Source organism: Eubalaena glacialis, chromosome 14, assembly GCF_028564815.1.
Source record: "Eubalaena glacialis isolate mEubGla1 chromosome 14, mEubGla1.1.hap2.+ XY, whole genome shotgun sequence".
Classification (NCBI taxonomy): Eukaryota; Metazoa; Chordata; class Mammalia; order Artiodactyla; family Balaenidae; genus Eubalaena; species Eubalaena glacialis.
In genome coordinates, this window is record NC_083729.1 from 22,848,248 (window position 1) to 22,869,214 (window position 20,967).

Sequence of the window (20,967 nt, forward strand, 5' to 3'; positions counted from 1 at the left end):
TCATCTTAATTATGGAGTGTTTCTACTTCAGCAAATCAAAAATTCCCAGAGTTGAAAACGATCTTAAAAACCAACTGGACCAAAGTGCTTTCCGTTAAGACACCTTTTCACTAAGACTCTCTTATAAAATAACTGTCTTATCTTCAGAGTTGTTTTCAAAAACCTTCTTTGTAGTCCCCTTTTCTAGTGTCTCTCTCAAACCAACTCACAGATACACCTAGCTAATGAAAACTGATAATTTCAAAATAAGATACTACCTTCATCAACAGGTCCCGGCCCCTGGCCGCCCCATTTGGAGCCCACAGGTGATGAACCTCTTCTACTGATCTATGGGGCTTGGGATGAGATATATAGAGCTGATGTAAGTAATTTTTATTACCAATCGCTATTTGGTAGCATGAATAAATGAATGCACACAGGCGTGCTTCCAATTTTTCCCTTCTGGTCAGTGCATACATGCCATTTACTGAGTGCTACCTCCTGTGGACTTTATAACTTCATAAGTACTTACATCATTTTATATTACTTCATGGCCCTGTCCCTAACATAGTTGGGATAACTAAGAAAAATATGCTGGGCCTGGTAGATGACTTAAGGTTCTCCCAGTGAGAAAAGGAGTAGCATTTTGTAAACAGAAGAGTGGCAATAAAGAGCCAGAGGGCACATGGCTCATTGGCTATCCATTGAAGCTGGCTATCTTGAAGTCAAGCTGCTAATTCCTTGCAGAGGGGAAAAGTCATAGTATTTGAAAATAGGAGTCCACAAAGCTAATTCTATGCCACTGTCACCAGTAGTATCAATTAGAACAGTTCATTTATTTTAAGCTATTGATTCCTTTCTAAGTCCCTGATGTCATTTATTTTACCCATTTGGCTAAAATGAGCTATTCAAACGCTGATATGAAAAATGCCCAGGTTACAGGCACTGGGTGACCACTAGGGGTTTCACTTCATTGTGAATCAGCTGTGTACTGTCCAGTGTACGTCCTGAAACTGTTTCTATAGTCACCACCTGCTCATGAGTCTTGTGACCTAACCTAGCCTGTGACTAGGAAGTAGTGACGCCCCACAGGGAATAACAGCCTGCCTGTCCCCTCCCCTCGGCGTGACCAGCCTACTGAACAAGTTCAAACTCACCCCCAAGACACTCAGATGAATGTATTTTCCTTCCCTGCAGTATCCATCATTTAAAGCTTTGAGAGCTGTAGTCTCTGACACAGAGCCTCTTCCTTAGCCTTTAATTCAACTGAACACATTTCTTGAGCTCCTACTGTGTGCCAGGCACATATTTCTTCGTATAAACTTATGCCAAAGCACTTCAAAGACAGAAACAAGGCCCAACCTGTGCCAGCAGTTTACCACCATTGCAGAAGTCCTTATATAAGTCCCTAAAATCTGAGAGCAAAAAGGTTGGGCAGCCCTAGCTGACAGTCGAGAGAAAGTTGGTTTTTCAGATTATGGCCCCAGGTTTAAGTTGTTGGGTTACACAAGACAAAACTCCCAAGCGTCAAGTCTTTCTCCTGCTGTTCCTTTTCATATCCAATGGGCAGTTTCCCCATTCTATACTCTAGTCAACCATTTTCTGTCTACTCATGATCTCTTATCATAGTTTGGATGGCCTTCTGATAAGAGGCCCCTTCTGTAAAAATCTTGATGAGTGAATGATGTGTTTATCAACTGCTTTCAAGGTGGTGGACAGTTTGTACCAGAAAATGTTTAGCTAATCAGCCCACACAAATTTAATCTTATCTCTAAAGAGTTCTTTCCCCAAGGAGAGCAATTGCTAAAGTGCTTTGCTGTGGTTCCAGTCTGTGTCTTTATCATATATGATAATATTAACAAAGCTCAAATCAAGGTCTCCAGAATGTCAAACCAATGAAATGTGTGTTGGATTCTATTTGAATAAGATCCCAGATGATTCAAACTCCTCCCATCTAGACTTGGTTCATTTGGTTTATTATCTCTTACAGGTCATTCCTTACAGAATGACCAACAGGAAGCCACCCCTCCCAACATACCTACCAGTCTATCTACACGTATACACACACACGTAGATGTGGACATACATGAGTGCATGCATATGTGTGTGTTTCCTTTCTGCCTGCTACAAATTTAGGAGACAGGAATGGCCAGTTTCAGCTGCCCCTTTAGCAAACTGCAATGTGCTTTCAAAGCAAATCTATCCATCTCTTCCACATTTTACCAGCCCCAAAGATTTCCCCTAACCTTTGCACGCCAGTTAGTGTTCACGGAATTCACTGAATTACACATTATGGCAACAAGAATACGGTGATTGACTATCACCATTAGGAGCTAAAATAAACCCTCTAGAGTTGAGGGGAGGAGGTCTTATTTTCCATTTTGTTGCCTTTTTTACCCAGAGCCTGATTTCTTTGAGAAGAGTCATTTGAAAGTTCTCAGGCTTGGCCCCATCGATGTGGGCTAATGTGTGCAGCTGGCTTTGTGATTTGATAATGTTCTTCTAACCACATAGCCTTGGGCCCACCCCAGACCTACTAAATCAGAAACTCTGAGGGTGGCAACCAACCATCTGTGTTTTAACAAGCTCTCCAGATGATTCTGATGCATGCTCTAATTTGAAGACCACTAATCTCTATATTTTGCATACACACATTCACAGCTATGCATGTGTTAGTTTGCATGCTGTCATAGGGAAGAGGCAGGGACTTTTACTTTTCCAATGAGAGGAAATCCTCAGTGGGAGCAGCAGTTCCACATCTGCAGACAGCATGGAAGTCAGGTAGACAAGATGTCTCCATGGAAGGAGACAAGACCTAGAGATCTCTTTGAACATTGTTCCCACTGACTGTTGACACAGCTTTCCATGCAGGTGTGATTATACACCATGATTTGGATGTTGATGAGAGAAGTAGGCTATATGTAGCCCGCTGGTGTCGAAAGCATCTTGTTCTCTGTGTTTTACTGCCCTCGTTATAGAGTGACTTGGTAAAGAAGGGCTGTCGAGAGAGCCTGCTGGCAGACAGATTTCAGTTTATCCATCTTAAGCAGTGGTCCACTGAAATGATGGGTTTCTTTCCCCACTGAAGTAGTGGGTCACCCCGTGGTACAAATGCTATATTAGACTTCTTCCAAGGCTGAAATCTAATTGACAAGTTACTGCAACATCGTGCCACTAGAGACCATGAAAGGCACATCTGAGGAAAGATGGAGCCGTGTCAAAGTCGGAGTGACTATGGGAGGAGGTGCCCCGGGGTAGTGGGAGGTGAACTTGTGATTTGAGGGGACAGAGCCACATATGGCATAAGGAATTTAAGTGTGATTCCCAAAATGCACTTGGATTCATGTCCATATGTATATAAGGTAAAAGGGTAGATAGATATAGGACAGGCGTATATATGCAAGTAAGTACATATATGTATATGTATGTGTGTATGTGTGTGTATATATGTGTAATATTCATGTTAAGCTCCTAACTTGTTAGCCAGGCATAAAAGGCCCTTGGCCCTAACATACATTTCCAATGTTATTTTTTTTTTTTGAAGTATAGTTGATTTACAATGTTGTGTTAATTTCTGCTATACAGCAAAGTGATTCAGTTATACATATATATATTGATACATTCTTTTTTTAATATTCTTTTCCATTATGGTTTATCATAAGTTATTGAATGGTCCTTTGTGCTATACAGTAGGACCTTGTTGATTATCCATTCCATGTATAATAGCTTACATCTGCTCACCCCAACCTCCCACTCCATCCCTCCCCCAACCCCTGCCCTCTTGGCAACCACAAGTCTGTTCTCTATGTCCATGAGGCTGTTTCTGTTTCGTAGATAGGTTCATTTGTGTCATATTCTAGATTCCACATATAAGTGATATCATATGGTATTTGTCTTTCTCTTTCTGACTTACTTCACTTAGTATGATAATCTCTGGTTGCATCCATGTTGCTGCAAATAGCATTATTTCATTCTTTTTTATGGCTGAGTAGTATTCCATTGTATATATGTACCACATCTTCTTTATCCTTTCATCTATCGATGGACATTTAGTTTGTTTCTATGTCTTGGCTATTGTGAATAGTGCTGCTATGAACATGGGGGTGCATGTATCTTTTCAAATTAGAGTTTTGTCTGGATATATGCCCAGGAGTGGGATTGCTGGATCATATGGTAATTGTATTTTTTCTTTTCTGAGGAACCTCCATACTGTTTTCCATAGTGGCTGCACCAACTTACATTCCCACCAAATGTATAGGAGGGTTCCCCTTTCTCCACATCCTCTCCAGCATTTGTTATTTGTAGACTTTTTAATGGTGGCCGTTCTGACCGGTGTGAGGTGGTACCTCATTGTACCATTTGATTTTGCATTTCTCTAATAATTAGCTATATTGAGCATCTTTTCATGTGCCTGTTGGTCATTTGTATTTCTTCTTTGGAGAAATGTCTATTTAGGTCTTATGCCCATTTTGTCAACTGGGTTGTTTGTTTTTTTGTTGTTGAGTTGTATGAGCTGTTTGTATATTGTATATTTTGGAAATTAAGTCCTTGTTGGATGTGTCATTTGCAAATATTTTCTCCCATTCTGTAGGTTGTTTTTTCCTTTTGTTTATGGTTCCAATGTTATTTCTTGTTAGTCTCCTTCCCATGCCCTTCACTTAAGTCAAACTGTACAACTTTCTGTTCTTTATGGACGTCACACAATTTACCACACCGCATCCTTATCTCATCATATCCTGAGTTCAAACATGACCTTCTCCATGTAGCCTGCTCTAAACTCCCCTCCCCCCCACACACACACACCTCTGAGGGTAAATCATCCCTCCAGCTCCTGAACCTCTTATCACTTTATACCTCTCATAGTATTCATCAGCCTATAAGTTATTATAACTATGGATGTTTCTCATTCCCTGCTTATCCTGTGAGCTTCCTGAGCACATTCTCCATTTCTGACCACTGTTTTGTCCCCAAGGCCCCCAGCCACTGCTCGGTGGCCAATATGTTTGTCATACAAGTAAGTAGCTGCTTAGCCACATCATAGCACATGCCTAAACTCAAGAGATAAAATAGTAGCAGGCTATGGAAAACAGTTTGGGGTTTCCTCAAAAAGCTAAACATAGGATTATCCTATGGCCCACCAAGTTCCACTCCTTGGTATATACCCACAATAATTCAAAACAGGCATTCAAATAAAGACTTGTATATGAATGTTCATAGCAGCACTATATACAATACCCAAAAGATGGGACCAACCCAAATGTCCATCAACAGATGAAGGAATAGAAAAATGTGGTATATCCACACAATGGAATATTAGTCAGCCATAAGAAAGAATGAAGTACTGGCACCTGCTACAACATGGGTGAACCTTGAAAATATTAGGCAAAGTGGAGGAAGCCAGACACACAGGTCACATTTTATGATTCCATTTACATGAAATATCCAGAATAGGTAAATCCATAGAGAGAAAGCAGATAGTGGTTGTCATGGGCTGGTGGGAGTGAGGAGTGACTGCTTAGTGGGTACAGGTCTCTTCTGGGGGTGATGAAAATGTTTTGGAACTAGATAGAGGTCATGGTTACACAACATTGAGAATGTACACAGTGCCACTGAATTGTTGACTTTAAAATGGTTAATTTTATGTTATGTGAATGTCACCTTGATAGTGGTTGTCATAGTGTTTTTTGTTTTTTTTTAATTTTATTTATTTACTTATTTATTTTTGGCTGTGTTGGGTCTTCGTTTCTGTGCGAGGGCTTTCTCTAGTTGTGGCAAGCGGGGGCCACTCTTCATCACGGCGTGCTGGCCTCTCACTATTGCGGCCTCTCTTGTTGCGGAGCACAGGCTCCAGACGCGCAGGCTCAGTAGTTGTGGCTCACGAGCCTAGTTGCTCCGTGGCATGTGGGATCTTCCCAGACCAGGGCTCGAACCCGTGTCCCCTACATTAGCAGGCAGATTCTCAACCACTGAGCCACCAGGGAAGCCCCTGTCATAGTGTTTTTTAAAAAGTGGTATAAAGGCATTTCCCTTTTCACTTCAGAAAAACTGAGCTGATTTTTTTCTAATAAGATGGTATAATATTTTATCCCAACTATCAACAGATCCTAGAATGGATGAAGTATGGGTTTCACCTCCACCACAATCCCCTCCTTACTCCCAGATCATGTCGCCAGGGGCTGTTTCACGCCCTGAGAGTAACTGCCCACCTGTGGCATCAGGTTCACCCAACACCAGCAGACACCTCTCCGAAAGTGGGGCCACCCTCCAGCTCGCGAACCCTGTGTCCAGGCGCCCCAAGGAGGAGACCGGCAGTCAGGCTCCACGGCTGCTACTGCTGAGCTTTAGGACAAGGATGGGCTTTTAATATCTTTGTCCAAGCTGAATTGTTCTACTTTGTCTCAGTTTTCCTGGAAGATGCTCCTTTGTTTTCAGAGGAGACAAGAATCCCACCTTCTGTTCATCTTTGCTTTCAGTTCACAGGCTGAAGCTGGCTGACATCAAGGTCATTGGAGCCCTGGGTGACTCGCTCACGGTGAGTTACTGACAGTGGAAGGAAGGGGCAGGAGAGGAGAAGATCTTGGTTAATAGGGGAATCTCACTCCTGGCCCTTAAGCGTTGCCAACTCTGGTCCCAACCTCAGTCCCTCCCCACCTCCATGCCCACCCTGGAATCCAGCAATCCCTGCCCATCGTGTTTTCCCACCTCCATTCTAACCTCATCCTTCCTCTCCTAACATGGGAATGAAGGAGAGAGCAGGAAGTGGGGGGACCCCAGAAGGAGCCCCTGAAATGAAAGTAACCCAGCCCAAACCACACAGCCTGTCGGTGGTGGGGTGTAGGGCCCCTTCAAAGACCCGGTGCTTTGTTTTGTCCATGTAGGAAAGCGAAGGGAAGGTCCCAAGGGCAATGGGATGATGGGACAGGAACAAGTGCTAATGGGGGAGGGGTGAGAAAACCAGGGTCAGGGGAAGAGACAGAGGTACTAACGATGACCCAGCCCGTGTCTGCAGGTGGCCCGTGGTGACCTCCCAGGCCCAGCAAAGAGCTATCCAGAAAAAGCAGAATCAGGTCCTTAGAGAGCCAGGGTAGGGGGTCTCTGAAGCTCTCGAACTTCAGGTCCACAGCGACTCATTACAGACGAGTCCAGCTGCTGTTCTCTGGATCAGTAGAATCGAGGGCCTCCAGCTGAATTTTCCCCCAAATACCAGCTGACACCTTTCATGTCTGTGGCCTCTTCACATTGATATGATCTCACTCAATATCCTCAACAAAATCCTGGGCCATATGACTCTCCTCAAACTGAAACCAACAAAGAAGGTGAAGCTGGTTGAAGCGAAGTGAGTACCGCGGCCAATAGCTTGTAACTGCTGGTTGAGGACAGGACTCCCAGGTCCTGACTCTGAGGCCAGAATTCTGTCCCTGCCCTGTAGCCGTCTCCTCCATGACCCCTCAGGTACTCTTCACCCCGAAGGCCCTATGGCTCCTACCCTTCTGGGAAGGACAGGCAGGCTGGTCCTCAGCACTTCCTGCTGGGTGTGGCCTGATATGGCCTCCCGCCCCCACCCCCGGTCTCTTTGAAGATGCTCTCAGGATACGGAGTCATCAAGAATCAACACAGCTGGAAATGCCCTGGCCGTCCAGTGGTTAGGACTCAGCGCTTTCACCACTGTGGCCCAGATTCTATCCCTGGTCGGGGAACTAAGATCCCATGAGCTGCGGTGTGGCCAAAAAAAAAAAAAAAAACAGAATCAGCCCAGCTGTTCAGGACTACCTGGGGAGGCAGCAAGGCTCCTCCCCCGGAGGCCAGCCTTCCCCCACAGGCTGCCTGGGAGGCTAGCCCTTGCCCTTGGCATGACCTTTGGAACGGCTCTGCTGGGAAATAACATGCTTTAGGCAAGGGACATGCACCTGCAGAGTGTGTCAGGGTGTGGTTTTTAAAAGACCTTGCTCTTTCTTTAGCTGAGGAGTAGGTACGTGGCGTTTCCTTTTAATTTTTCCATTTGTACATATGTGAGACCTATTCATATCAAAGGATTACAGGATACTTCCCTTTATGATATAGTTCACAACTTTTAAAAAATGAGGAAAATGGGGTCCTGAAATGTGTCCTCTGGAAAACTGTACACTGCAGTATAATTTTCAGAGCGCTTCTGCCAGCCTAGGGTCCGGGCAGGGTTTCTCAGGGTGAGGCCGCCCTTGGAGGGCCCCAGAATTCCCAGCGGGAACTAGCACTCGTTTCTGACGAGGCAGGATGCAGGTCAAGACGTGGTGCTATCAAGACTCTAGATTCTAAAGTGCCGGACATTCCAGCCCGGCCAGGACAAGAACACAGACCCTCTGGCGAGCAGGCAGGGAAATCACCCCCTTGTGGTTCCCTTTCAGGCAGGTAATGGGGCCGGGTCCAAGCCTGGGAACGTCCTGGATGTCTCAACTCAGTATCGAGGTCTGTCCTGGAGGTGAGTGCAGGCGTGGCAAGGCCCATAGACGCCCCGTCGCAGGGCAGGGGAGGACCCCTGAGCATGTAGAAAACAAGTTCTCTAGCAGAAGGATGAGTCAACCTAGTGCTTTTCCATGAGAAATTTCTAAGTTTAATTTAAGGAAGGTATTTATCAGCTTCCCCAAACCAGATATTCCCCCAAAACAAGCCAGGACCTGAGCAGGAGGAGTTTAGGGGAAAAACTACTCAGACGTTTGGGTTGGAAAAGTTTTGGCTTGCATTTCTCCCTCTGGGCAGCCACCTCAGAAGGAGGCAGCAGCCTTCAGAACCAGGGTTGTGTAGGAGCCCCAGCTGCCCGCTCTGTGTGACCTTGGGTAAGTTATTCAACCTCTCTGAGCTGGTCTCATCTTTGACGCAGAGAAAATAATACTGCCTTAGCATTGTCGCGAGGCTTACAGAGAATTTAAATGCCCAGCACAGTGCCTGACACAAAGGTAGTTATAAATGGTAGCTGGGATCATTATTAAAGGGCCTTCATTTTACAGATGATGAAGCATGGCTCAGAGAGGGCAAGTAACCTGTCCAAGATCACACAGTCAGATGGTAAGAGAGCAAAAAGTAGAGTAGTGACTCCTGACCCCTAATCCAGCACATCCCCCATCATGTATATTTTGTGCAGGCTTGTTCCTGCTCTGCCTGTAATCAAACCCAGGCCGCCACAGGCTGCGGTGAGCAGCACTCCTGCTTCACCTCTGCTATGAAAGCCCAGCTCATGCCAAGCAGGAGAGGGCAGGTTCGGTGTTCCCTCAACCTGGAATCCAGCATCTCTGGCACCAGCTTGAACCTGAGCGTTGAATCCCTGGTATCCTCCCTGGCGATGCTACACAGAGTTAAACCCCAGACGTTTTGAGAACCTTTGAAATGTTCCCAGACGTACTTGGCAGAGAATGAGGGGATATGGAAAAGTAGGGAATCCAATCAACTCTGGAATGCTGCTTATTTTCATGCCAAGAAACCCATCCAACTTTGATTTCCTTGGAATTTTAGAAGCGGCTCAGAAGATGGGTTGCTCTCTAGAAGATACCCTTTAAAATCCGGGTTTTCCCCAAGCCAAACAGGACGAGAACCATGAAGGCAAACTTTTTTTTTTTTTTTTAAATAATAATAATGCACAGCTGCAGTGGCTAGTCGGCGCTGGGCTGGGCTCTGCATCCAAGGAAGGGCCACTTCCCCTTTGGAAGATGGGGCTGAAGGGGCCCACCTAATTCCCCTGCCTCAAGGTCAAAGCTCAAAGTTAAAAAACAAAAAGTCAGCCATGACGGTTTAAGCCAGTTTTTTGTTTGGACGTTCTGGTTTGTGGGGCAAGGAGAGAGAAGTTGCTGTATTCTGGTTTTTCAGTTTTTATACAGAAATAATGAGGAAAGGGCACGCCCCAAGCCCCCAGGGTGTTTCTCAGAAGGAGCAAGGTCTGTCTTGGTGGTGTCTGAGGTGTTTCAGCGTCGCTGGCAGTTTTAACCTTCATTTTCTTTTTTGTCCCCACGACGACGCAGTGCCGGCGGCGATCAGAACCTCAGCAGCGTCACCACCTTGCCCAGTGAGTACGCGCTGCCGGGGGTCCGGGGCGGGCTCGCCGCAGCCCTGCGCGTTTCTGCAGCTCCCCCTGGCGGCGGCCGCGGGCTTGGCAGGGAACCGGGCGGCAGGAGACAGCCGCGTTCGGCAGGGGGCGCTGCTTCCCCGAGGCGGTCGCCCTGCTCTGTTGCTTGAGAGCGATTAAAGCCTTTTTTCTTTTTTTTTTTTTAAGAGAAATTGTATTTGTCCGAGGAAGGAAGAGAGTAAGAGGGAAAGAATGCTCACGCCAACTCTTAGTGCAAGTTATTATTAAGAAATGATTGAAGAAGGAAGTAAAGGAAACCCATGTTTGCTTTGCCTGTCATTCAGAGCAGAGCACTTTTCTGGGAGGCGTTAATCTAGGCTTGGGCTGTATTAGGCACCACTGCGTACAAAGACGTTGAATTCCTGGTGTTGGTTTAGGAAACGCTGCTATTGCAGCAGTGATGATGAAGTTACCTTGTTCAGGCTGTGCAAACATAGCCATATTTGGGGTGCAACCTTTTCTTTAAATTACTTCATCAACAACCTTTTCGGAATGATTTTTTTTAAGCCTGACTACATTCTTTGAATGGTCTTATTCATCTTTTTATTCTCCTTAGTGCATGCATAGTGCTTGTTCTTAAAGTACGCGTACAAAAAATGTCACAATTGAATTATTTTCCCTTAAAATCTTCTGGCTAACGATTTTGCCTGAGAGGAATTTAATCGGTCCCATTCTCATTTATTTTTCTCGTAATTATCCCTCTGTAATATATCTTTAGCAGCTAAGAAATTATTTGAGCTTTAAGTCACCAAGACTTTGATGATAAAGGTGGTTTGATCGCCACATGCGCAGAACTGGTTGGACTTCATGCGTGTTCTTGCTATTTGCAAATCCTGTTGATTTTAAGTAGGTACAGTTCTGCGGCACAAGTCCTTCCCATCTTCCTTATTTCTAGGTCCACACACAAGAGCTATTAATAAGCTCCGCCATCTCTAGGAGATGATTTGGGCTGCTTTTGTGAATGTAATTGGGCTATGAGCTGGGCCAGCATACACAACAACTTGCTGGGCTCTCTGATTCCCATGCTATTGTGGTTGATAACATGATTGGAAATCATCTGACTCAAGATCTTTCACTAAAATGATTTATAAAATATTAAGACAGCGTCACCTGGGTGGACGCCCCTGACACGCTTAGCCCAGCAGTGGAACATGGCCTGTTCAGACTTCCTTACTAGAGTCGTGAAGACAGATTGACTGTAGGGACTGGATAATCCATGGAGAAATAATCACGTGGCAATGTGTTGGAAAACTTATGAGAACGTAGGGTCAGAACAGAACCTCAGTTCAACTCCCTGTTCAATGTAATCCAGCAAATACACCTGTGCTGGGTGCTTGGGAAACAGGAGAATGAGGTGAGGTCCCTGCCCTGATGACGTCACTGAAGTCTCTTTAGGGACATGTCTCCCTAAAGACAGACATGTGTACCAATAATTATAGCCATGTACAAAGTTTAGGGGAAAATAAATAAGAAGGCTGTTACCCTGCCTTTTGAAAGAGGGCTTTAAGAACTGGAATTCATCAGATAAGGAAAGGGGATTGAATGTTCCTGGCGGAGGTAACTGTATGCACCGGCAAGTTCTTGTCCTGTCCAATGAGTAGTGCCTTCTGTGACATTCCTGATAAGTACCTAGCTAGCCAACGCCGGATGCTTCGAGTAATGGGGAGGCTAGGACGATCCCTTCCGTTTTCAGATAGCTCTAGTGATCTCGCAGCTCTTCCTTCTATTGAGTAGATGAGAGTAATTGCCATCCATTGGTACAATGTCCCCAGAGCCACAAGGAATGAGTTCAATCCATCTGTGCTGCGTAGGCCCTGTAGCAGCGCTTGGTGGGAGAGAGTGCTCTGCTGGACGGCATGATGCCTGAAAGTCCTGACTGATACCTAGCCAGTTCCTTTCCCACATCCTAGTAGATTGTAGGTCTGGGGAAAGTACCCTCTAGCACGGGCTGAGAGATCAGGTTCTAGCCTAGGATTCTATTCTTAATAACTGTATGACTTTTAACAGTTCTCCTAACCTTTCTGAACTTTGAGTTATTCTTAATTCAGTCCATAAACATTTATTGAGCCCATGCGCGGCTCAGGGGTGTATACAGACCCTGCCCTCAGGAGTTCTCAGCCAAGCTGGGGGGATGCAGAGTGAAAAGTGTAGATCCAGCGTGGTAAAGGCATTAGAATGTATGAGATTGAAAAGATGAACAAAATCAGCAAGCAATTAGACTGACCAAGGTAGATGGTGAGAAGAGAGCCTAAAAATCAGAAATGAAAGAGGAGACATAAGTATAGAAATAAAAAGGATTATGAGAGAATACTTTGAACAGTTGTACCCATACAATGGAATATTATTTGCCAGTAAAAAGGAATGAAGTACTGATACATGCTAAACATGGATGAACATTGATAACTTGCTAAGTGAAGGAAGCCAGTCACAAAGGACATGTTGTATTGTATGGTTCCATTTATATGAATGTCCAGAATAAGCAAACGTATAGAGATAGAAGGTAGATTAGTGGTTGCCGTGGGGCTGGAAGAAATGGGCAGTGACTGCTAGTGGATACGGAGTTTCTTCTGGGGGCGATGAAAATGTTCTAAAGTTTATAGGGGTGATGGTGGCACAACTGTATGAATGTACTAAAAGCTATTGAATGGTACTTTAAATTGGTGAATTCTACGTTGTGTGAATTATATCTCAATAAAGCGATTACATATTTAGAGAAAAAAGCAAAGTGCCTGAGAGCAGCACCTGAACCAGACCGGCATTTATTCAACACTGATTCACTGAGCACCCTTGTGTGCTGGACACGTGGTTCGGCATCAGCCTGCTGGACATTTTATTTTGGGGGCCAAGCGAACAGTAAGGGTGAGGGCTGTGGGGTGGGCGCTCTGCTTTGTCGCCAGCACCCCCTGGCACTTATCAAAGGAATCTGAAGATTGCCTTGGGGCAGTGACGACGAACATCTTTTCCTTATATTTCCAGACATCCTCCGGGAATTCAACCCGTCCCTGAAGGGTTTCTCTGTTGGCACCGGAAGACAAAACAGTCCTGGGGCCTTCCTAAACCAGGCCGTGGCAGGATCCCGAGCTGAGTGAGCATTGGAGCCTTGGGGGTGAACCACACGGGTCCCCCTGGGAACCCGGTCGGGGGCTTAGCCTAGACCAGGGTGCATGGCTAAAGGCTCGGGGTTTGGTCCGGGGGGAGGAGCTGAGGGTCAAAGGCTGGATTGGGTGGGCTCTCTTGGGGGTGTCCTCTGCTGTGGGACACGGAAACCTGCTGGCCCACCCACCAACCGCGCCCCCAGGAGCTAGTCACAGTTGATTCTGATGCCAGGTACATGCTTTGAGCAAATTACTTTGCCTCGTCTATAAACCTTATGTTCACATAAGACAGCAGCCATAGGAGGACTCACTGAGCCCCAAGTTTCACCACTCTGTTAATGCTCCGTCTTTCGTGTCACCTTCTCCCTCTCTTCCTCAGACTTGCTTTTCAGGAGGCTTTTTCAGGCTCCATGCTTTGCATCCTTCCTGGTTCATGGGAAAAGCACCAGTCCTGGCGCCGGTGGGAGTGGGGGGTGTCTGAGTCTGAGCCCTGGTTTCTCCCCTGGCCTCTCTAAGCCTTAGCCTCTAAGAGGTGGGGCTGAACCTCTCCCATGGGCCGGCTGGGAGGCTCAGTGCTGTGTTTCTTGGTGTTTTTTTTTTTAAACATCTTTTATTTCTTTAATGTTGTATCTATCTATTTATTTATTGGCTGCGTTGGGTCTTCGTTGCTGCGCGCGGGCTTTCTCTAATTGCGGCGAGCGGGGGCTTCTCATTGCAGTGGCTTCTCTTGTTGCGGAGCACGGGCTCTAGGCTCACGGGCTGCAGTAGTTGTGGCATGCGGGCTCAGTAGTTGTGGCTCGCGGGCTCTAGAGCGCAGGCTCAGTAGTGGTGGTGCACGGGCTTAGTTGCTACGCGGCACGTGGGATCTTCCCGGGCCAGGGCTCGAACCTGTGTCCCCTGCATTGGCAGGCAGATTCTTAACCACTGCGCCACCAGGGAAGCCCTCAGTGCCGTGTTGAAAGTGAAAGTTCTGGTGAGCTGTAAATAGCACAGACAGGATGGTGGTCCCAGCAACAGTGCAGCAGGGCTGCAGGACCCACCTGGGGAAAACCGTTAGCGAGCAACACGACCACTGAGTCGTGGTCCAGGGGCACTGGATGCAGGGTTCCAGAGAGCGGGGTCGGCTTTCCTGGGTCCTACAGCTCCATTTCTCCCCACCATCCCAGAACCCTGAGGGCTTCTTTGGGTTTGCTGCCAGTCAGAGAACCAGTGAGTGCCACATCCAATGTAGGAAAAATAAATGGAAAGATCCTTTTTGTTTCTTAATCCTCTATTTCTTCCAGAATAATCACGAACTTTACTATGTAGTTCCTAGGGATTCCTATGTTTAGGTTCCTAGATCCCCTGACATCATTCTCCCAGCTCTCAACACCATCCTGAATCTACGAGTCCCCGACTAGAGTAACTCTTATTTATTCAGGACAGGAAAGGTGACAGATTATCTGAAGCAGAGATCATACAAAACCTAATAGGTTTTATAACGAATTCGGTGGCTTCATTTTCCTTTTGGTGGGGAGGGGGTGAAAGGCTACCGGTTTACTGCTTAAAATTTTAGGCTTACGTTAATATTACCTTAATCTTGCTTTTCTCCAAGCATATTTCAGCTGGTGGTGTAAGAGGAGAGGCAGTTCTAAGCATGATTAGGTCAGGAAGGCATCCAAGAATGAAACCTTAGTTGAAAGCATAAATGTAATGAAAAATGGAGTGTGATTCATATGGCCCTGGATTTCTTCCCTGATTTCCCCAAGGCCTTGGGGCTCTTTCGTGTGAGTAATTTATTTGTCCAAGCATGTCCTGTGTTGTAGGGAAGAGTTGGGGATTATTATTCCAGATTATTATTACTATTACCATTACAGATGAAGAAACTGTAGCCCAGAGAGATGAAGTGGGCTGAACAAATGCATTATCTCGACCACGTGGTCTGTCATCTTTGTGCCCTCAGGCTTTACCACAGGTCCAATAACGACCCTTTATGTGTATATAGCAGTGTGCAATTACACAGTACCCTCCCATTTGTTATCTCTTGTGTTCTGAACAGCAACTGTGAGATGGACAGAGCAGAGGGTCAGATGCCCATGTTTTCTTAATGATGATATTGAGGCTCACAGTGGCCAAGTAATCATCCAGAACTCTGGTCCATAGAAAGAACAGCAGCCCTGCTAACTTCAGAGCAATAGATGAGGAAACTGAGCCTCAAAGAGGTGAAGTGGTTTCCCCAAAGTCTCCACCCAGGTGATCTGATACCTAGCCTATTATGACTAAGAGCAGGCCAGTTGGGCTAATAATTAAGAGAGGAAGAGGGTGACAACTAATGTTTCTAAGTCCTGTGCCAGGGACTTTATTGATGGTGATGGTGATGATGGTGGTGGTGATGATGGTAGAAATAATTCAATGGATTGTTTCTAATATGGATGTTTACCATGTGCTCTTTTAACTTCTTGATGGGCACCTTATTTAATTCACCCAACATCTCTGTGAAGAAGATATGCTTGCCATCCCCATCTTCCAAAGGAAGAAACTGAGGGTTTGCAAGGTTATGTACTTTGCCGAGGTCTCACAGCTGGTCAGGGGTGGAAGCAGGATTCAAACCCATATGCTGCCTGGCACCAAGAGTGGCTCTTACCCCATGGGGCTGCTTTGCTCATCTCTACTAAGACCCATTAAGGTAGGGGGGGTTATCTCCTATCTTTTGGATGAGAATTTAAGTCACATTCCCACAGTTAGCAAGAGGCAACTAAATGTCACACCCAGGTGTGTCTGACTCAACCATGTCACGTTGAAAGTGAGGGCACCCTTGCAGCTGAGGTCTTGCCACCTGCAGAAATAGCCGTGTGTGACATGAAACACTCATATGCAGCCCTCTGTTTGTCCTGAATGAGCCTGGCTTGGAAGAGAAAGAAAACTATGAAGTCAAATACGCCAATCAGAAAACAGTCCCGCTAACAGTCACCCCCTCATATGTAGGGAGCTCTGCCCTTCCCAAGGCACACTCATGACTCCCACCCCCAGCAGAGACCGAGTGGGGAAGGAGCTGTGTGACAGGGCATGGCCTTCAGTGCAGTTTTCCTGCTACGTATCTTATTCCCGATTTCTCTGCTAAGTCCCCTCCCGACCCCAGCTTCACAACCCCCGCTGGTCACATGACTTCTTCCTGTGTGTGCCTGCAGGGATTTATCTGTTCAGGCCAGGAGGCTGGTGGACCTGATGAAGAATTACACAGTAAGTCTAGGGGAGGTGGCACCTGGGAGCACTTGAGGTAGGATGCCCAGAGGAGGGAGTGGGTGGGAGGATCATAGAGGCAGAGAGGGTCAGCTCTGGGGTGGGAGCGGGGTGGTTGGGTGGGGGACAAGGCCACATGGGAATCCAGAGAGGCCACCTTTAAAAAAACAACAAATGATTTAGCACCTGTGACCTCTGACCTCAGAACCCACAAACCAAAGAACAGAAATTATTAATGTCCCCACTAAACTCTCCTGTGTGTGAGGACTCATCCCTACAGCATTCAGCACTTTGTATTTTCCTGGACTTGACTCTGGGGCAAGGCTTTTACTTGCTTGTTTCCTATTCATTTCAGAATATAAATTTCCAGGAAGATTGGAAGATAATAACCCTGTTTATAGGAGGCAATGACCTCTGTGATGTCTGCGATGACCCGGTAGGTCTCCAGGCCCTCACTCAAGACTCCCCTGGGAAGGATTTCCACCCCAGGTCGCTGGAGCAGTGCAGCTGGGTTGGGACTCGGCTGGTAGTCGGGCATGGATCCAGCCTGGGCAATGTATCTGGGGCCACGCAGACACTGAAACACAGGCTCTGTGTGCGACGAACTCACACCGCCAGGGCAGGGAGATACAGACAACTCACCATGCTGATGTGTTTCTAGAGCTGCACACAGAAGAGAGGTCTGGGGTCAGAGCTGCCATGGGATTTGGGGGGGTGGGGGAGGGAGGGGTGGCGTCAGAGGTTTACAGAGAGCGGGAGACTTTCCAACTGGGCCAGAAACATGAGAAGCTTTGTCAGGAAGAAAGGAGACCAGCAGAGCAAAGTGGTGGGTCTAGCTGTGGCCTGGGAGCACCTGTCCCAAGGGGTGACCCTGCCCCCCAGACCCCTCAAGGCCTGTTTTCCTGGCATCAAAGTCACCAGGGTCTGGGGGTTTCAAGCTGCAATGCGAAGGGCCCACAGTGGGGCCTGGGGGCTGCTGGCTGCCAGGGTGGGGCGGGGCGGGAGGTGGGACCATGGGTCCCTCCCCCACTTCCCTTGAGGCTTTGGTCCATTTGGTAGAGCAGGGCTCTTGGCTAAATTTCATTCAGAGACAGGGTTCCACTGCTTTTTTAAAAAGTTTGAAAACCACAAGTATCGAGATCAGGGGAAATCACCATTAAAATGTATTTATGCTTGGGAAGGGGGTTTGCAGGACCCTCTTCCCCTCTCATAATCTCCTTAAGTGATTTGATTGAGCTTTGGCTTCCCAGGCACTTGAGGTTCCATCAGAAGTGATCAGCCCCCAGGACCAAACAATGTTCAAGCTGTAGGAGATCCTAGAGGTCCCCTGCTCCAACACCCCAGTTTAGAGGGGCCCAGAGGTGTGATGTGCTTTGGCGAAGGCCCTACATCTAGTTGACGTGAAGTGGATCCAGAGCTTTCCATAGCTCCATGCAGAAGAAAGAGTGTTTCCCTGAGGGTCACAGCCTTCACCTCAAGCCTGAGGACCGTGGGGTGAGGGTGGCAGCTAGGGCCCCAAAAGATAGCCTGTGTTTCAGTGTTGCCCATTCTGGCTGAAATACAGGGAGGAGGGGACCCAGGAGAGGAAGTGGTCCTGGTCTACCGAGAGATGGGGTGATGAATGGGGTCAGAGACCTTTCCTCTTCCTGCAGGTCCGCTATTCTCCGCAGAACTTCACGGACAACATCGGGAAGGCTCTGGATATCCTCCACGCCGAGGTACAAAGGCCAGGCCACACGGCCTCGGGGCAGCTCAGCCACAGGCCTCCTCCTTGGGCCTCAGTCTTAGCCTGGAGGCGGCTCTGGCTTCCTGTTGAGACCTCCCTGCCAGGTCCCCTTCTCCTGGACACCAGCACAGACCGTGCTGTCAGTCCTGGCCCCAGCAGCCTGAACACATATGCGTCAACAGGGAGCAGAGGGCAGAGAGGGGGCAGGGGTGAAGGCTGTGGTTGGGGCCAGATGAAAGGCCACAGACCGGATAGCCAGCAGGAGACACCGGCCCCAGCCCCGGGTGAGAGGCTGGAGAAGCCTGGCCTCCATCCTCTTGGGGACCGACCTTGCCTTTGCTCAGGTGCCTCGGGCGTTTGTGAACCTGGTAAAGATCATGGAGATCATCAAACTGAGGGAGCTGTACCAGGAGAAGACTGTCAGGTGCCCGAGGCTGATCCTCCGGTGAGTTGGAAGTTCTCCACCTATTCCTGAAAAAGCCGTGGGACCCTCAGCAGAGAGTGACTCTGGTTAGTTAGAAAAACCAAGGGCAGGAGTGTGAGGAGGGCTAAGACCCCATGGTCTAGCCTGGAGGAGACACCCCAGGAGAGGCTTCCCGTACCCTTGGAGGTCATGCGTTTGCAACCCGACGTGCTTCTATTGCCAGACAGCTCAGGACACCCTTCAGTCCTCCAGGGAGGGAAGAGTAAAACATGACGGATGGAACGAGCCTCTGTGGGCCAGTCTCACTGGCCACTGCTAGGGCCTCCTTCTAAGTGTGCCCTGCCCCCTCCCAGAGGCCCAGCTCCAGGACAGAAGGAGCCTCTGTTCAGCGTGGGTGCTCCAGGCTGGGCATTCACAAAGGTAGGGCTATTGTCACTTTCTAAAAGAGGGGGTGGTCAAGTCAGAATCAGCATGGTCTAGAGGACAGTCTTATCCCCCGCCCCCAAGAGCAAGAGCCCTGGCCCCGAGAGGCCGCCTTCATCCCCAGCCTCCAGAGCCAAAGATGGCTCCCCTGCTAATGTTACACATGACCCTCAGGAATAAGATGTCCTTCTACCCCAAGCATGAACCATCCCTTCCTGCAAGGTCTCCACTGGACCATTAGCCCAGGTCACAGTGGCTGTGCCCCCCACCCCCTTCTCCCCTCCCCAGCTCTGTAGAGGCCTCCACCACTGCCCCGAGCACATCATGTGATAATGACCCGTGTGCCTCTCCCCCGCAAGCCCTGAACTCTGTGTCCGAGTCACTGCCAGCACGGTGTAGGGGCTCCGTGGCTGTTTGCTGAATGACTGAAAGAATAATTCACAAGGGTCAGATTTGCTCTAGGAAGTGAAGGGGTATCTTGGCTGGAGTATCTCTCCAGTGATAGGCAAGTGAAGGGGTATCTCTCTTCCCTGGAGATCCATGCCAAACCGCCCCTGGGGGCCTTGACTGCACAGGTCCGCTGCGGAAGGCCTGAGGCTGCTGTGAGCAGGATGGCTGCAGGGTGGCACATGCCTGTTAGCACAGCCGGTGTCAGGCGTGCTATTTTCGGCTAACTCATCCCCTGCTCCCCTGCTCCCACTCTCCCCAGTCACTGGGCCACACGGGGGGCTCAGCTTGTTCATTCCATTTCAGAGCAGCTCACCCAAAAGTCTCTGGCTGCCCATCACTGCAAGGTCTTTAGACAATTAAAGCTAAAGGTTCAGAGTCCAACCTGGAATGGCCAAGTCACTGGCTGTGGGGTTAGGAAGACTCAGGGTCACCTTGTCCTGCCACCTCTCCAGTGCCCTGCACTCCCTGCCTCTCAGCTGTCCTGTCTCAGTGGCTGTGCTTTCCTTGGTGGCACTGAGTCTACACTGAGCCATCCTCACGATTATCACCTCCTCCCCCTGGACCAAAAGCCCAGATTTGCAAGTTGGCTAGTCAGGGCAGAAGTACGGACTGGACAGAAGCAGCTTAACTAGGGATTAAGAGCTCAGGTTCAGACCAGGCAGACTTGAGTTCAAGTCCTGGCTCCCACACTCAGCATCCATGTGACCTTGAGAAACTACTTAACCATGCTGAACCTCAGTTTTCTCATCTATAAAATGGGGATAATGAAAATACATCTTCTAGAATTGCTAAGAGGATTAATCAAGTTAATACCCATAAAGCTCTTGGCACAGTAAACATTCAATATGTGTTAGCATTATTATTATTGGTGTCACTATTATTTAAAAGGAGCCATGCCTTATCTGTACCACACTGTTCTCAGACATTCATAAGGTAACGCAGCTCCGTAAAAGTCACTCCTGCAGATGTCAGAAGACGTAACTACTTCGTTTTCATGGGCAAATCCAGGTCTGGGAAATTTTCTTCACTTCCATCTGGTACAATTGACAGGTTAGCCAGCCAGGGCCCTGGTAGCACAGGCTTCTGGTACCTCCGAGTTAAATATATTCTGAATCTCAAGCCAACACTTCTGCATCATGCACTCAGCCAGAGGTCCTGGTGGATGGGGCATCTCTTTGGTTTGGCCTGCAGGAATCTGTGTCCCTGTGTCTTGAAGTTTGATGATAACTCAACAGAACTTGCCTCCCTCATCGAAGTGAATAAGAAGTATCAGGTAAGGGGCTTCCCTGGTGGCGCACTGGTTGAGAGTCTGCCTGCCAATGCAGGGGACAAGGGTTTGAGCCCTGGTCTGGGAAGATCCCACATGCCGCGGAGCAACTGGGCCCGTGAGCCACAATTACTGAGCCTGCGCGTCTGGAGCCTGTGCTCCACAACAAGAGAGGCCGCGACAATGAGAGGCCCGCGCACCGCGATGAAGAGTGGCCCCCGCTTGCCACAACTAGAGAAAGCCCTCGCACAGAAACGAAGACCCAACACAGCCAAAATAAATTAATTAATTAAT

The 20,967-nt window shown here is 47.9% G+C and overlaps 1 protein-coding gene across 1 annotated transcript in view; it reads left to right on the forward strand.

Moving 5' to 3' along the window:
* PLB1 (phospholipase B1) overlaps positions 1-20,967 on the forward strand; it is a 98,708-nt gene that overhangs the window by 27,212 nt on the left and 50,529 nt on the right. Inside the window, exons 15-23 of the mRNA XM_061168710.1 lie at positions 6,453-6,511; positions 8,361-8,434; positions 9,966-10,009; positions 13,046-13,154; positions 16,332-16,383; positions 16,739-16,819; positions 18,036-18,101; positions 18,454-18,554; positions 20,598-20,679. Of these exons, the coding sequence (XP_061024693.1) occupies positions 6,453-6,511; positions 8,361-8,434; positions 9,966-10,009; positions 13,046-13,154; positions 16,332-16,383; positions 16,739-16,819; positions 18,036-18,101; positions 18,454-18,554; positions 20,598-20,679 (668 nt within the window). The remainder of the gene's footprint in view (positions 1-6,452; positions 6,512-8,360; positions 8,435-9,965; positions 10,010-13,045; positions 13,155-16,331; positions 16,384-16,738; positions 16,820-18,035; positions 18,102-18,453; positions 18,555-20,597; positions 20,680-20,967) is intronic.